We start from the raw sequence: 14342 nt of genomic DNA, 5'->3' as shown, positions 1-14342 counted from the left end.
AAGGAGGACGTCGGGAAACGACAGGGCGCGGCCTAGAAGGGTAACAGTGTTCCAACCAATGAAGAAGTAAATCGCCAGGCTCCTCCCTCAGCACCTCCCAGCACTTTTCTCAAATTTAAGAGTCCTTCCCCGCCTTTCTGCAGGCTGATTCCGCTCCTTCCGGGTAGCCCTAGGCGTGGGGTTAACCTATTTCGCTCACAGCAGCCTTCTATCCCGCGCATTCTGCTACGCTCCGGTCCCCACCGGGGGATTCCAACCTGCCAGGGACCCGATTCTGACCGTCCCCTCTCCTGTTTGTCCTCAAGGCAAGGCGTTCTCTCAGCGCCTGCTCTCTTCCACATCCTGCTAGCCCGCCTCCGCCCCACACCTTCTCTCTTACTATTCTGCCCATCGCTCGGATCCTTCTCCGTCCTCCCTTCGGAGTTGAACCCTCTCGGGCGACCCTAGACACCAGATACCCACTGTCCCTTCTTCCACCCCTCTCCAACCCTGACTTCCCCGGGACTGCCCTCGCCCTAAGCCCCGCCCCTCTCCGAGGAACATCCCCAGTTCCCGTCTCCAAGTCCCCACTCTAGTCCCTCCCTTGGGCAGCCCCTGAGATTGCGACCCAGGCAGCACCGCCCCTCCTAGTGGCAACTGGCTGGGAATGGCTGAGGGACTACCTACTTTTTGCAGCCCGACAGAGGGTGTGTGTGTGGGAGGGGGTAAACCGAAAGGGGGCGGGACTGAGGGGGGCGGGCCTGGACCCAGGGAGTGAAAGCGAAAGCCGGGGCTAGAGTCCCGGAGATCGAAGATTTGGCAACTGGAGCAACATGGCCAAGCCTTGTGGGGTGCGCCTGAGTGGGGAGGCCCGAAAACAGGTAACGGGGAACCGGAAACCAAGACGGAGACGGGGGAGACGGGGAACCCTTCTAATGGAGGCCAAGCTGGGTGCTCTAGGGGACCGAGGCCGTGCCAGAGAACTCCCCCAACCTGTCTGTAGTGCTTTCACTTCTGTACGGTAATTTCCAGATTCCTGCCCTTTCATCTCTTTCTGTACTGGAGAAGGGACTTCCAAGGAAAACTGACATGTGGAAAAGGCCATAGCCACAGTTGGATGGCAACCCTTTGGGGCTGGGATCTTACTCTTGTCAACTGAAAAACTCTTAAACTAACATCCGGGTATTGCTGTCTGCAGGTGGATGTCTTCAGACAAAATCTTTTCCAGGAGGTAAGTTTCTGAATTCAAGTGATTTGGCCCAGAATCTTAGAGCAATATTTGAGTGTCACAACCCCTCAGTGACCCCGAATCCACCCTAGACTTTGTCCCTACTTTCCTTACCAAGTCTACACCCAGGATGAACTCCTAATTATTGATTTCTACCTTTAATTTGACCCTCTAAGAATTCTTCCCCACTTTCCTCCTCTCTTTTGATGGGGAGGGAAAGGCATGACCCTCAAAGCAGGAACACCTCAGTCCTAAACTTGGTTCTAACACTTACAATCATGGGCAAGTCCCTTCATTTCCAAGACTTCAGTTTCCTTATTTGTAACTCAATAATTTCCAAGGGCCTGTCCAGTTTCACTTTTCACACATTTCACTGATGGTCTTCTATGGTTCCCCAAACTTTCAATGTAACCCACAGGCTGAGGAATTCCTCTACAGATTCTTGCCACAGAAAATCATGTACCTGAGTCAGCTTTTGCACGTGAGTAGTGTGGGTCCCTTCTGCCCCATCCTGTGGCCTCTCCTCTCTGCACACCCTCTTTAACTATCAACTGGGTTCAGCGCACAGAGAACAATTGTGTGTTGTGGATTGAGAGTATCAGAATGGTATGTAAGGCCTGAGCCTAGATTGCAAAGCAAAGGGCAAATGGAATGTGTAGAGGGAAGGCTATGACTTAGGGTGAAGGGAAGAGGCTGGGCAGCACCGACACTGAACTCTGTGCAGGAGGACTCCCTCAATGTGGCTGACCTGACCTCCCTCCGGGCCCCTCTGGACATACCCATCCCAGACCCCCCACCCAAGGATGATGAGGTGAGGCACCCAGGGTACAGGGTTTAGACTATAAGCCCAACTGAGCTGATAGCCTTTTGGCCTCCATGACTTTTCTAAAGAAAGCTTCTTTACCCCGTTCTTGCCTTAGATGGAAACAGATAAGCAGGAGAAGAAAGAAGGTAATGGAGGAAGGGGTGATCAGGGAAGGGGAAATGACACACTGACTACTAGAGGAGAAAGGACCCAAATCCCTTCTTTCTCACAGTACCCAAGTGTGGCTTTCTCCCCGGGAATGAGAAGGTCCTGGCCCTGCTTGCTCTAGTTAAGCCAGAAGTCTGGACTCTCAAAGAGAAATGTATTCTGGTAAGCCTGGGAACTGGGAGAAGTGGGAAGAGAAAATAAATATCTTCTTCAGAGATGCAAGGCCTTCATCCAGAGACCTAGTCCCAAACAAAGAAACTTCCTTCTGTGCTTTGGATTTAGATCCCCTTTGTTCTAATTCTGTTAGACCTTTGCTATTACAGTAGCACCCTTGAAATCTGAGACTGCTATATCCACTCTATAATCTCATATTGTACTGCTGTATCAGGTACACAGTGGAGATGATGGAATAGAGTGAATTGGTTTAAAGGTGTGGATCCTAGAGGGAATCTGGGTTCAAATCCTTATTTTCTCACTTACCAAGTTGATAACCCTAAGTCACTTAGACATTCTGTAACTCGGCAGGGGGGCAGGGGAGACATTCTGCGACTCTGGTGTTTTATCTGTTAAATGAGTACAATAAGAATATATAAGTTGGGCTAGACATAGTGACTCCTAGGGAGGTTGAGACAGAATAATCACAAGATAGAGGCCACCCTTGGTCACTTAACAAAATTCTCTCTCAAAAATAAAAAGTAAAAAGGGCTGGGGATATACCTCAGTAGTAGAGTGCCCTTAGGTTGTATCCACAGTTTTGCAACACACACACACATACACACAAACATGCACATGACAATTAAAAATTAAATGAGATAAATAATTTATAGCACAAAGCCTGGCATATAATCAGTGCTCAATTAAATTGAGCTGTTATTAGAAAGTGGCATAAGAACCCAGTAGGTTTGTTGAATGATTCTTCCTCTTAATGTAGGTGATCACTTGGATCCAGCATCTGATCCCTAAGATTGAGGATGGAAATGATTTTGGGGTGGCAATCCAGGTAAGAAAAGGGTGACTGAGGACACAGAAAGGAAACTTGGGAGACACAGGAGTTATGCATGAATTAGGTGGAAAGGGAGCTAATGAAGGAGATAGGAGATGAAGTATTCTCTTTGCCTCCCATGTCACCACAGGAGAAGGTGCTGGAGAGGGTGAATGCTGTGAAGACAAAAGTGGAAGCCTTTCAGACAACCATTTCCAAGTGAGGGCTGCTGCATGAAAGGCTGCAAGGACATTGATTTGGGACTGCCAAAGCTAGGCAGTCCTATCAGGGTGATGGGAGATTCTGGGAAGGGGGTTTGAATATATCTCCCTGAACACAGATTGCTGTGTTATATCCTTTGCTTGTGACAGGTACTTCTCAGAACGTGGGGATGCTGTGGCCAAGGCCTCCAAGGAGACCCATGTAGTGAGTGCATAGCCCACCAGTCTTTTAGCTGACTATGGGTGGGACTGGAGGTGGGTGGGAAGAGGTCTTCTTCATGACTTTCCCAATGTGGAGAATATTAAACCAAAAATATTTCCTAAAAAAAGTAATTACAAAAATTAACAAAGAAAAAAACCCTGTCCCCTAAAAATTTAAGAAAAAATTACGGAAGAAAGAAAAAGCATTGCCTAGTTTGGGCTTCCACAACCATGACATTTTCTTCTGCCTTATCCTATGGGATACCCTTCCTTGGTGCTGAGTAGGAGCTTATCTTCAAGTTACCTATTACCTATATGAGGAAACCAAACTGATAATCCAGCCTCCCATGGGACTGAGTCAGCTTTGCCTCCTGTATCCCAGATGGATTACCGGGCCTTAGTGCATGAGCGAGATGAGGCAGCCTATGGGGAGCTCAGGGCCATGGTTCTGGACCTCAGGGCCTTCTATGTGAGTGTGGAATAGACTCCTAAGGGAGTTGGATGGATGGGGTGGTGCTGGAGGCTAAGAACCTAACTCCTGCTTTTCTGCCCTTCCTGCAGGCTGAGCTTTATCATATCATCATCAGCAACTTAGAGAAAATTGTCAACCCAAAGGGTGAAGAGAAACCATCTATGTACTGAGAGGGAAAATAAATGACCTATACTGTGTGATTACCTGTGGTGTGTCATTGATTGAAGCACATTCATTGAGTGCTGAGGTGAATGTGGTGGGAATGGGAAAAAGTACCAGGAAGACAAAAATGAATTAGATGCTCATTTTCTTCTTAAGAGGTCTTCTTAAAGAACAGGGTGGAAATTGTTATACGCCATGCAGATAATCCACATTTTGGAGTATCACAGTTATTTCCATCTAGTGGTCTTATGAATGTTTCATGGTAAAAACACACCTGAACAGAGAGCCCTTACAGAAATAATCAAGTTTTAGATAGATGGGAAAGTTCTGTGGCTGAGGTCCAGGAATACAAACCAAATGAAAATCCTTAGCTCATAGCAAGCCTGGAAAGAGAATGTTGTTTCCCTGGGAGGATTAAGGGCGAATAGCTGAACTTCTTAAGGGCTGGCAGAGGGGGAAAGTCCTTCAAAGCCATTGTGATAAAGTTAATGTATCACAGATCATTATGAGAACAATGATTTGTAAAGTTTGTTTTGTTTTGGTCGATTTCAGCTATTTGCTTTCTTTGTAATTGCCTTTTGGTATTCAGCTCTGAAAAAGGTGGTAGAGACAAGGATCCTCTGTTGTGATCTTTGCTATAAACTCCATAGGACTGTTCTTTAACCTAGGGCCTTGTCCCGGTTTTTTTTTCTTTTTATGTTTATATTTTAGTTATAGGTGGACACTATCATTTTTTATGTGGTGCTGAGGATCAAACCCAGTGCCTCACGCATGCTAGGCGAGCGCTCTACCTTTAAGCCACAACCCTAGACCCCTCGTCCCGTTTTAAAATATGGAATAAGAACGCTCCATAGCATTTGACAGTTTGGAAGTCCATCTATATCTACGTCTTTATATATCTCATTTATAATAGGAGCAAGGGAGTCGGCTTTTTCCCCACCTTCAAAGATCCTCTGTTGCCTGATTTCGGGCACCCAGCTAGTTCTGAGGGGATCATTGGAGAGATAACAGGTAATTCGCAGAACCAACCAGCAATCAAGAGCAAAAGTCGGGTAGCCCAGCAACGAAGCGCGTGGTTTCCTTTCTTTCACTTCTGCGCATTACTTCCTCCTCGCCCGAGGCAAGGGCGGGGCAAGACTCGAGCGCGGTCGTTGATTGGACAAGATGAGATCCTCTAGACCTATCAAAGAGCGGAACTTGGGCGGGACTCAAGCGTGTACTTCTAGGAGCCGGCGCCGACCTGAGCCTGTCGCTAGGGGCCGAGAGGAGGAGCTTGGCGTGGCGGGATGCGATCGCGACCGCCTTCTCCGCCACGCTGGGGGCGGGCTCCCGACCTAGATCTCCCTGAGTCCACCGGCTGCCTTCCAGACGTGTCATCATCACGGTCAAATCTAAGTGATAGGGCACCGGGAAAGGCCAAGCTCGCCTGCGCGGGGTGGAGAAATCACACTAATCCGGTTTACTGCGTCCCAGCAGGTCCCGCTTGTCATGGGGGAGGTGGAAATCTCGGCCCGGGCCTACGTGAAGATGTGTCTGCACGCGGCCCGGTACCCGCACGCTGCGGTCAATGGACTATTGCTGGCGCCAGCGCCGCGGGCTGGAGAATGTCTGTGCCTCACCGATTGTGTGCCCCTTTTCCACAGCCACCTGGCCTTGTCCGTCATGCTGGAGGTCGCCCTCAACCAGGTGTCACTACTGGGCACATATCCCCAACCCCGACCCTCTGGCTAGTCTCCTAACACCATTAGCTCAAGAACATGCCCAGCCCCTTGGCAGCAATGCGCACCCACAGAGCCAGCAGCATGGTTTAGTTACTGATGGCTCCTTTCCCACGACAGGTGGACGTGTGGGGCACACAGGCCGGTCTGGTGGTGGCTGGGTACTACCATGCCAATGCAGCTCTGGATGACCAGAGGTGAGTGGGGTAGTCAGAAGTAGAAGGCAAAGGATTATGGAGATTGTGGGTGGGATGCAAATGAACTAATGTCATTCATTCCATCTTTCTTTCATCAAACGCTCAGGAGCAGGGTCTGTACATCAGGCACTATGCTGGATAGTAGAGTAAGGAGATATAAAGATAAATAAGAGATATAAAGATAAATAAGACGGGCTGCCACATGGGTGGGAAGGACAACTGTGTTTCAACAAGATGGGGCTGATCTTGCTTTAACTGAGGTGTCACCCAAGTGCTGCAAGAACACAGAGGAACCCTAACCAGCAACTTAGAAAAAAAAACCCTTGATATATGTAATTATATATATGTGTTTATATATATACATCACATATATAAATCAAGTTAGAAATACTGTTTTCTAATTTGCCTTTCTCCCTCACTTAATAAATATTTGACATCTTTTGATCTCCACACCAAGATCTGCTTTAACACAACAGCTATAGTATATGAATATGGATTTACCATAATTTATTTAAACATTGAGGTTATCTCCATGTTGAGACTTTTCTATTACTATAGTTAATTATTATTATTATTATTTTTTTTTGGTGGTGCTGGGGAATGAACCCAGGGCCTTGTGCATTCGAGGCAAGTAGGCAAGTACTCTACCAACTAAGCTATATCGCCAGCCCCTACTACTGTTAATTCTTTATAAATCGACTCTCTTGGTTAACATATGCTAAATATTACACTTTCAATTTGGATGGTTTATGCCAAATTACCCTCCAAAAGACCACCTTTGATTTCTGCTCTCACCAGCAGTGTCTGAGCACCTGTTTCCCACAGCACTCAAGCATCAAGCAATTCTTCATCAAGCATCCAGCAGGCCTATCCCCCTCAGGCCAGCTACAGGGAAAGTCCACAACTACGACCACATCTATGAGACCTGGGAAGCCCAGCTCAAATGGATGGGGTCTGCCCACAGTTGGCTGCTCACTCTGATCTTCCCTCTACACAGCCCTGGGCCCCTGGCCTTGAAAATTGCTGGGCGAATTGCAGAATTCTTTCCTGATGCAGTACTTATTATGGTGAGGCTTGGGTTTCAAGATGGGGAGGTGGAGAGAGTCAGGAAGGAGATCCTTGAAACTCTTACCTGCCCTTCTTTGTCCACCCAGTTGGATAATCAGAAACTGGTTCCTCAGCCTCGGGTGCCTCCAGTCATCGTCCTAGAGAACCAAGGTCTCCGCTGGGTCCCCAAGGACAAGAACTTGTGAGTGCCCCACTCCCTCCACCTCTTCTTAGAAGCCCAAGGTTCCTGGACCTTCTCTGTCCTTGGTTTCTTCTTCTCAAAACCCAACTTCTCTTAAGTCAGTGTCTGGCCCCACTGTCCTGCTGTTTGACTTCAGTGGGGTTTTCTATTTCAGAGTGATGTGGAGGGACTGGGAAGAGTCACGGCAAATGGTGGGAGCACTACTAGAGGGCCGGGCCCACCAACACCTTGTGGACTTTGACTGCCACCTTGATGACATCCGGCAAGATTGGACCAACCAACAGCTGAACATCCAAATTACCCAGTGGGTTGGTTCCACAAATGAAAATGTCTGAGCTAGGACCAGAGGGTTCAGGATCCAATAAAGAGACTTGGGCTGGTGGGCAACAGTATGACTATATTTATTGTGCCTGGGAGGCAAAGTGAGGAAGATACCTCAATGGTAGGAAGGTAAGGGAAAGTCTGGAATCCCTGGTAAAAAGCAGGAAGATCTCTGCTGTACTCATCACAGAGTGAGAGAGAAGTCTCTCAATAGATCATTCCCTTTGTTTCTCCTCGGGGCTTCTTGAGCTTCTCAAAGTTCTTCAGGATGATGTCATATAACACAGCCTATAGAGCCAGAGAGGAGTGAGGGTCAGTCACATGGTTCTGTACCCCACTTCTAGCCTGTGGAGAGGCCAAACTTTTGTCATTGTTGACACTTAGCCTGCAAGGCCAGGGAGTAGATGACCTAGGAAAGGGGTCTGCCCACCCCTGCCCAGCCCTCGCCCCCTCACATAAGCGTTGCGGATCTCCATGACCATCAGCCGAATGTCCCGGTACTCTGCTTCATCCAACTCATGGACCAGCTGCCGATAATCACCCTGTGGAAACTCAGGGTCAGACCTGATTTGAAATGTGTACTTCCTCCATGCACCCTGACCTGGATATCACCTACCACATGGGGCTGTTTAGCTGCTTTGGTAACTGCATCACCACGCTCAGAGAAATACCTGTGGATAGGAGTATTATGTATGGAGTGGAAGAAGGAGAAAGCCCAGGCCTCTTTCCCCAAACAAACAGAGTGTGTACAGGGGTGCAGGTGGCTGGTCACTTACTTAGAGATTTGAGTGTGGAAGCCTTCCAGCTTGGTGTGAAGGCTAGTCATCAGCTCAAATACCTTCTCCTAGGAAAAGAAAGCATGGTTGTGGGTGTGTGGGGTCGTAGGGAAAAAGATATACAAGTTATACAGGAAGATTGGGGGTAGGGTGATGCTCTTACCTGGACAGCCACTCCAAAATTATTCCCATCCTCAATCCGAGGTATCTGTAGCTGCAACCATGTAGTGACCTGGAGGGAGGGAATAGCATCAAAACCACATCAGCTCACATCCAATTCCAGGATCCCATCTTTCCTTGCCTCCTTCATTTGCTGTGTCCTTTCCTGCTGAGACCTAGCAAGTGCCATGCCCTAACTGTTGGACCAAGAGCACAAAGGGTTTCACATGAAGGCAGGAGGATAGAAGTGGGAGGGCTCACCAGGTTGAGTTGCTCAATGACATCCTTGATTTCAGGTTTCAGACGTTGCAGGAGGACCACAATCTTCTCATTGCAGTTCACTGGGCCACAGGGAGGGCCTAGAAAGTGAGCAAGGGGTCAGTTACATGGCAGCCTGTGTGGAAAGGAATCCTTTGGAAGGAGCTCCTGCAGTTTGGGACCCAACTCTTTTTCACTACATAAATTTCAAGTACCTTTGTCTTCATCTTCCCCTTTCTTCTTCTCATCCTTATCTTCCTTCTGTAGGGAAAGAAGGGCTCTTTGGAGACAGGACTAAAGCTGATGATTTTCCCCATGGTTAGGCCCCTCCTCCCAGGTCTCCTAGCTTGCCTCCTGCTGTTTCTTCCGCTCCTCCTTCTCTTTGTCCTTGACTGGATCAGGCACTGGGATGTCTAAAGGGGCCTTCAAATTGCTCAGGTTGGCTTCATTGAGAGCTGGTTCCTGGGTGCAGGGTTGGAGGAAGACTGGAGATGAGGATATCCCTCTCAAGGCCCACCAGACTCTCCTCTTGGCCCCCACTCTCTAGTTCCCTGCCCTGATACCTTTAAAAATGCATCCAATTCAGAAATCTTCTTGGGGAAATAGCTCCCGAGCAGGTTCTCTGTCTGTGTGTGAGGTGGGGGTGGAGGAGGATGGGGTTCAGATTCAAATGCCTTTACAAGGCAGTGAGGCTGGGGTGACACTGCCCAGCAAGGGATGGCTGAGCAGCAAGAGCTGGGTAGAGAAGGGTTGCTGATGGGGCAGGTCTTACCTTGGTACACAGATCTTCACGAAACACATCCACCTGTGGGGCACAGGCAACACTTCAGAAAGGTGGCTTAAGACCAATGTATTTGGGTACAGTTAGAGTTGTGTGAAAGATGGAGTGGATCCCTCCAAAGTGACACCTGAAGATGGGGGATGGGTCCCTGTGAGGGTGGACTGGAGTGGTGGAGGAGGGGATCTCTGCAGACCTGAATATGGGGAGGGTGAAGTGGATCCCTGTGAAGCTGGATTTGGGGGATGAGAACATTCCTGGCAGTGAATGGTGACAGGTTTAAGTCTCTCTAGATGAAATGCAAAGGCCCTGGGGTCGCCTGGGTTGTGTGAGGAGGAGTGTGAAGAGAGCCCTCTGTCAGTGGGCTGGGACGGAGTGTCCCACAGAATGAGATCTGAAGCCCTTTCTAAGGGAAAGACCGCGGTGGCAAGGGCAGGTCTGGCGCCCCAATTGTGTGTGGCCCCGGGGTTCTGGGCCAGTGGACTTCCCCTCCTGTCCTGTTCTCTGCTTCACCTCACTCCGCTGAAGCATGGCCACCTCGCCTCTCCCGGGGCTCAGGTGCTTGGGGCACGTAGCCCCCACACAGGTGGCGGCTGGGCAGCGGGCCAGGGGCCGGGGGCGGGTCAGGGGAACCCTCAGCGTCTCCGAGCCACGCCTCCCCAGTGGCCTGTGCTCCAACCGCGGCGCTCACCTTGGCTTGGGCTTCAGGCTGGACCCTGAGTGTGGCCATGGCGGGGGCGAGGGGCCTCGCGCCGCACGAGGAGCCGGGAGTGGGCACCGGGAAGGGAAAGCGAAAGCAGCGCTCGCTCGCAACCCGCACGGCCTTCCTGGGTACTGGGGAGTGGAGGGACTGGAGGAGGCGGGGACTGCCCGGGAGTGGGGCGGGGCGGACCGCGCAGGAAGGCTGCTGAGTCTGGGCTCCCCCTAGAGCCCCAAAGGAGTGCTTCCTCCCGGTTCCTCCGCCTCTCCGCCCTGCTCTGGTTCCCGCCTCCAAGGCTGGCCTTCAGTCTCGCATCTCCCCCCGCCTCTCAGTGCCAGCCTTCTGCCTCCGCCCCTCCAGCCTCTCTCTGCCCCGGCCTCCCATCTCCCTTCCTCCGCCACCGGCTCTGTTCTTCCCCTGCTCGGCCTGGAACAATAAACCTTATTTGGTATTCTTCTGTTTTTTTTGTTTTTTCTAAAATGGAACAAAACCTGGCATCTGTTCCCTAGCCTCTCCAGTATGGTCCCCTGGCTACATGGGCATCCTCTGTCCCACCAATCCATATTCAGACATTGGCACCATGCCTACTCAAGCCCTTATCTGCTCCCCTCGGGACCGGAGCTGCAGACTCCATTCCTCTATGACCTGCTCTCGCAGAGCAACAGGTCTCTCTAGATGAAATGCAAAGGCCCTACCTGACACTTGTCTCCCCTTCAAGTTCACTCTCTATTTCTTTCCGCCTCATTCATTACACTTGCAAATACTTGGGTTTTTCATTTGTCTTTCAAAGGCCTCTTGTTCATTTCTGCCTCAGATAATTTGCCCTTGAGAAACCCTTTGCCTCAAACACCCTTCCCTTGGATGTTGACATTCAATTATCAGATCAGCTGTTTCTTCTTCAAGGAGATCTTTCTCCATTATCCCTTATAAAGTACTTCTCTCCAAACTTCTGTTATAAATCAGTGTTCTAGTGCCTTCACAGCACTTATCTCTGATATTAGCCAGTTTGTGGTGTGTGTGTGTGTGTGTGTGTATTTGTGTGTGGTTAAGAGAGGGTAATGTAGTGGTTTAAACTAGGGCTAAGCAATCTTTTTTTTTTTTTTTTTCTGTAAGAAATGAGATGGTAAATATTTCAGGCTTTCTGGGCCTTACTGTGTCTGTAGCAACTACCCAATTCTGCCATTGTAACAGAAAAGCAGACTATATAAATGAATTAGTGTGGCTAGGTTCCAATAAATATTTATGGACACTACAATTATAGTTTTATATAATTTAAATGTGCCATGAAATGTTATTGATTTTTTTAGCCACTTAAAAATGGAAAAATCAGATGCAGCCATACATGACTGCAATCTCAGCCGCTAGGGAGGATGAGGCAGGAGGATCAAAAATTTGAGGACAGACTCAGCAACTTAGCAAAGCTCTGCCTTAAAATAAAAAATGAAAGGGTGTGTGTAGATCAGTGGTAGAGCGCCCCTGGGTTCAATCCCCAGGGAGCTGGGGGAGAGGGAAGTAAACCACTTTTCGTTCGCAGGCCATACAACAACTGGCCACAGGAGGGCAGTAATTGGCTAATCCCTGGTTTAGGGCACAGCCATTGCACCGTTATTGCCTGGGTTTCTGTTCCTGTCTCCTCAGTATCTGTGAACAAATTACCTAGCCTCTGTGCCTGGGTTTTTGCAATTGTGAAAGAGGAACACTATTAAATCAACCTGATAGTGTTGTTTCGAGGACTAAATGCATTAATTTATATAAAAACTTATAGATATTTAGACATTGTTAAATAAATGAGCACAGAGATGCCCTATGAGGAAGACAGAGATAGGAAGTGTTCCTTTATGGGGTCTCCAGAGAGGCAGCCCCTTGAGGATAGTGGACAGGAGATTTAGTGGAGAAATTAGAAAAAATAAATAAATTAGGCTGGAGAGAAGCACCTACTTAGGGAGGGTGATATACACACCTAAAGACACTATCACCTGCCTTAGCACCACCATCCCTTGAAACCACAGCCCCAGAGAGCCAGAAGTCTGCAGATCAGGAAACTGAAAGGACAGCAGGAGGAATGGAGGTCATGTACAAAGAAGGATATTCAAGGCTGATGACAGAAGGAATAGTTGAGGAGCCCCAGTGACTATCAGACCCCTTTCTTATCCTTACCAGGACCCAAAGGAACAATGAGAGGAGACAGAGCTAGGCCTGATGTGCCTTTATTTCTTTCAGTTATGCTTGCGGCTAGAGCGGGGGTGAGGGAAAAGCCCATGGCCTGGGCTCCCTGGAGACCAGGGCTGATGATACCAGCTACCATAGGTAAGGTACCAGGCAAAGGTGCCTACCGCGGCACCCACCACCTTGTGAGTGTACTGGTGGAAATAGATGACGGTACAGAGCAGCAAGAAGTTCCAGAGGCCCAGCAGCAGCACGTTGAGCAGGAAGACCAGGCGCAGGGGGGTGCCAGCAGGCAGCCCATGGGCCAGGTACTTGGCAAACACTGCTGCTTCCTCAGCCATAAGCAGGCAGCAGAAGGTGAGCAGGAAAGTGTGGGAAGAGACGGTGTAGCCCCGCCACTGGTGGCCGGCAGCCAGGCAGCTGCGGCGGTCAGGTAGCTCATGAAGCAGCAGGCCCTGGGGCAGAGGCTCGAAGCAGGAACCAGTCAGGTCCTCGATGAGCAGGAAGGCCCGGCCGGCCCCCCTCCACACTGCTGCCCCCACCACCAGTCTGCTCAGGTGCCTGGCAGTCACTGCCACTCGCCGTGTAGCCAGGAACACCACCAGCAGCACAAAGCCCCCCAGGAAGGTGCATGTCCAGCCCCAGGCTGAATTCACAAACTTGCTGTGGGCAGAGAAGAGAGAAGGCTACTGAGACCCCCCAGCCTCACCTCCCCATCCTGGTCATCCAGTGTTCCCATCATTGGTCTGTCCCCAGTTCTACACATCATCACTAGTTCTCCTGCCCATGTCCTTTATAGCCCCCAGTCATTTAAACGTCACTATCCCTTTAGAGGACCACTGAGCATTCTAGGGCCCACATTTCCTCTTCAGTTCTACTCCTGCCCCTGCCCTGTACCCCCACACTGTCCCCCTCCCCCTCCCTCTGACCTTCTCCTCAACCTCCTATACTATTTTTAGAGTTCAGACTGGCAGCAGAACAGAAACCTAGAGAAAGGAGCTGGGATCCCAGAGTGTAGGGAGCCGGGTCCCATGCCCTTATGTGGACTCACATGTTGAAGAAGTTGCCGTGGCTGGCGAAGATAGTCCGAGAGTTGACATGGAACTGTAAAAGGGGCCCAAAGATGACCACCGCTGCCAACCAGGCATGGTAGAGGCGCCGTAAGCAGGGGCTTCCCAGAAGGCGGGCAGCCTGTTCACTTCCAAAGTATAGCAAGGCAGAGGCTACCCAGAGGAGCACCTTCACCAGGCAGCCCAGCAGTGCCCGGATTCGGGTCCCAGCCCCCGGCCCTGCCCCCACCACCGGCCCCCGCTCCATGTTCCCTCCCCTCCCCACTAACTGCCTGCTCTGCTGGGCAGCTGAGGAGGGGCTGATGGGCCCCCCTCCTCGCGGGGGCAAGGACAGGCAGTGACAGGTGTGGCAGACACAGGGCAGAGCCCTGTTGGCAGCTGGCAGGCGGGGGAGAGGGGCGGGGGGGGGTAGTAAGGGGCCAGGGTGAAGGGCTGTCACGTCAGCAGGGTCCTGGCCTTGGGTGTGTGATAGTGTGTGTCCTGACAGCAGCCTGAGTCCTTTCCTATTAGCCCTGTGTCCTTAGCTCCCTCCAACTACATTCTAATTCATGTCTCAGGACCAGGCCTACTGTTCAGGGCTGTCATGTCTACAGCCTGCTTGAGTGTGCCTGCCTTAGTTTGGTCATCCCAAATCCCTCTACTCTGTACCCAACTCCACAGGGAAATAAGAGGTCATGAAGTTAAAACTAACCAAATTTTAAAAGTCATTCAAACAAATCTGTGTCTGCCTTA

The 14342-nt window shown here is 50.1% G+C and overlaps 4 protein-coding genes across 8 annotated transcripts; 2 read left to right on the top strand and 2 right to left on the bottom strand.

Annotated features, from left to right (window-relative positions):
- Nucleotides 1–150: 150 nt before the first annotated feature.
- Nucleotides 151–4259, top strand: Psme2 (proteasome activator subunit 2). Of its 2 annotated transcripts, none has more exons than XM_077799762.1 (11): nucleotides 151–305; nucleotides 1178–1210; nucleotides 1626–1688; nucleotides 1932–2018; nucleotides 2128–2158; nucleotides 2245–2342; nucleotides 3112–3180; nucleotides 3314–3381; nucleotides 3534–3588; nucleotides 3967–4053; nucleotides 4146–4259. In XM_077799762.1, the coding sequence occupies exons 3-11, from the start codon at nucleotides 1665–1667 to the stop codon at nucleotides 4224–4226; spliced, it is 600 nt and encodes a 199-aa protein (XP_077655888.1). In that variant the 5' UTR covers nucleotides 151–305; nucleotides 1178–1210; nucleotides 1626–1664; the 3' UTR covers nucleotides 4227–4259. The 2 variants fall into 2 exon arrangements, with proteins under 2 accessions (XP_077655888.1, XP_026261850.1); XM_026406065.2 differs by lacking the exon at nucleotides 151–305 and adding an exon at nucleotides 740–860.
- Nucleotides 4260–5479: 1220 nt separating this feature from the next.
- Nucleotides 5480–7764, top strand: Emc9 (ER membrane protein complex subunit 9). 4 transcript variants are annotated; one of them, XM_026406031.2, is made up of 5 exons: nucleotides 5480–5904; nucleotides 6057–6133; nucleotides 7131–7200; nucleotides 7315–7382; nucleotides 7537–7764. In XM_026406031.2, exons 1-5 carry the CDS (start codon nucleotides 5707–5709, stop codon nucleotides 7715–7717), a joined length of 594 nt encoding a protein of 197 aa, XP_026261816.1. In that variant the 5' UTR covers nucleotides 5480–5706; the 3' UTR covers nucleotides 7718–7764. The 4 variants fall into 4 exon arrangements, with proteins under 4 accessions (XP_026261816.1, XP_026261815.1, XP_026261814.1 ...); XM_026406030.2 differs by having other exon boundaries at nucleotides 7288–7382; XM_026406029.2 differs by having other exon boundaries at nucleotides 5703–5904; nucleotides 6959–7200; nucleotides 7288–7382.
- Nucleotides 7765–7767: 3 nt separating this feature from the next.
- Psme1 (proteasome activator subunit 1) lies at nucleotides 7768–10535 on the bottom strand. Its single transcript, XM_026406028.2, has 11 exons — nucleotides 10366–10535; nucleotides 9669–9701; nucleotides 9460–9522; nucleotides 9248–9358; nucleotides 9112–9157; nucleotides 8900–8997; nucleotides 8643–8711; nucleotides 8480–8547; nucleotides 8320–8374; nucleotides 8159–8245; nucleotides 7768–7991 (listed from the first exon to the last, which is right to left on the bottom strand). The coding sequence occupies exons 1-11, from the start codon at nucleotides 10402–10404 to the stop codon at nucleotides 7911–7913; spliced, it is 750 nt and encodes a 249-aa protein (XP_026261813.1). The 5' UTR covers nucleotides 10405–10535; the 3' UTR covers nucleotides 7768–7910.
- Nucleotides 10536–12565: 2030 nt separating this feature from the next.
- Fitm1 (fat storage inducing transmembrane protein 1) lies at nucleotides 12566–13872 on the bottom strand. The gene is made up of 2 exons (XM_026406088.2): nucleotides 13592–13872; nucleotides 12566–13203 (listed from the first exon to the last, which is right to left on the bottom strand). Exons 1-2 carry the CDS (start codon nucleotides 13855–13857, stop codon nucleotides 12591–12593), a joined length of 879 nt encoding a protein of 292 aa, XP_026261873.1. The 5' UTR covers nucleotides 13858–13872; the 3' UTR covers nucleotides 12566–12590.
- Nucleotides 13873–14342: the final 470 nt, after the last annotated feature.

Source organism: Urocitellus parryii, chromosome 6 (genome assembly GCF_045843805.1).
Source record: "Urocitellus parryii isolate mUroPar1 chromosome 6, mUroPar1.hap1, whole genome shotgun sequence".
NCBI lineage: Eukaryota > Metazoa > Chordata > Mammalia > Rodentia > Sciuridae > Urocitellus > Urocitellus parryii.
Note: the sequence above shows the minus strand (reverse complement) of the source record. Positions and strands in the feature narration are given on the sequence as shown.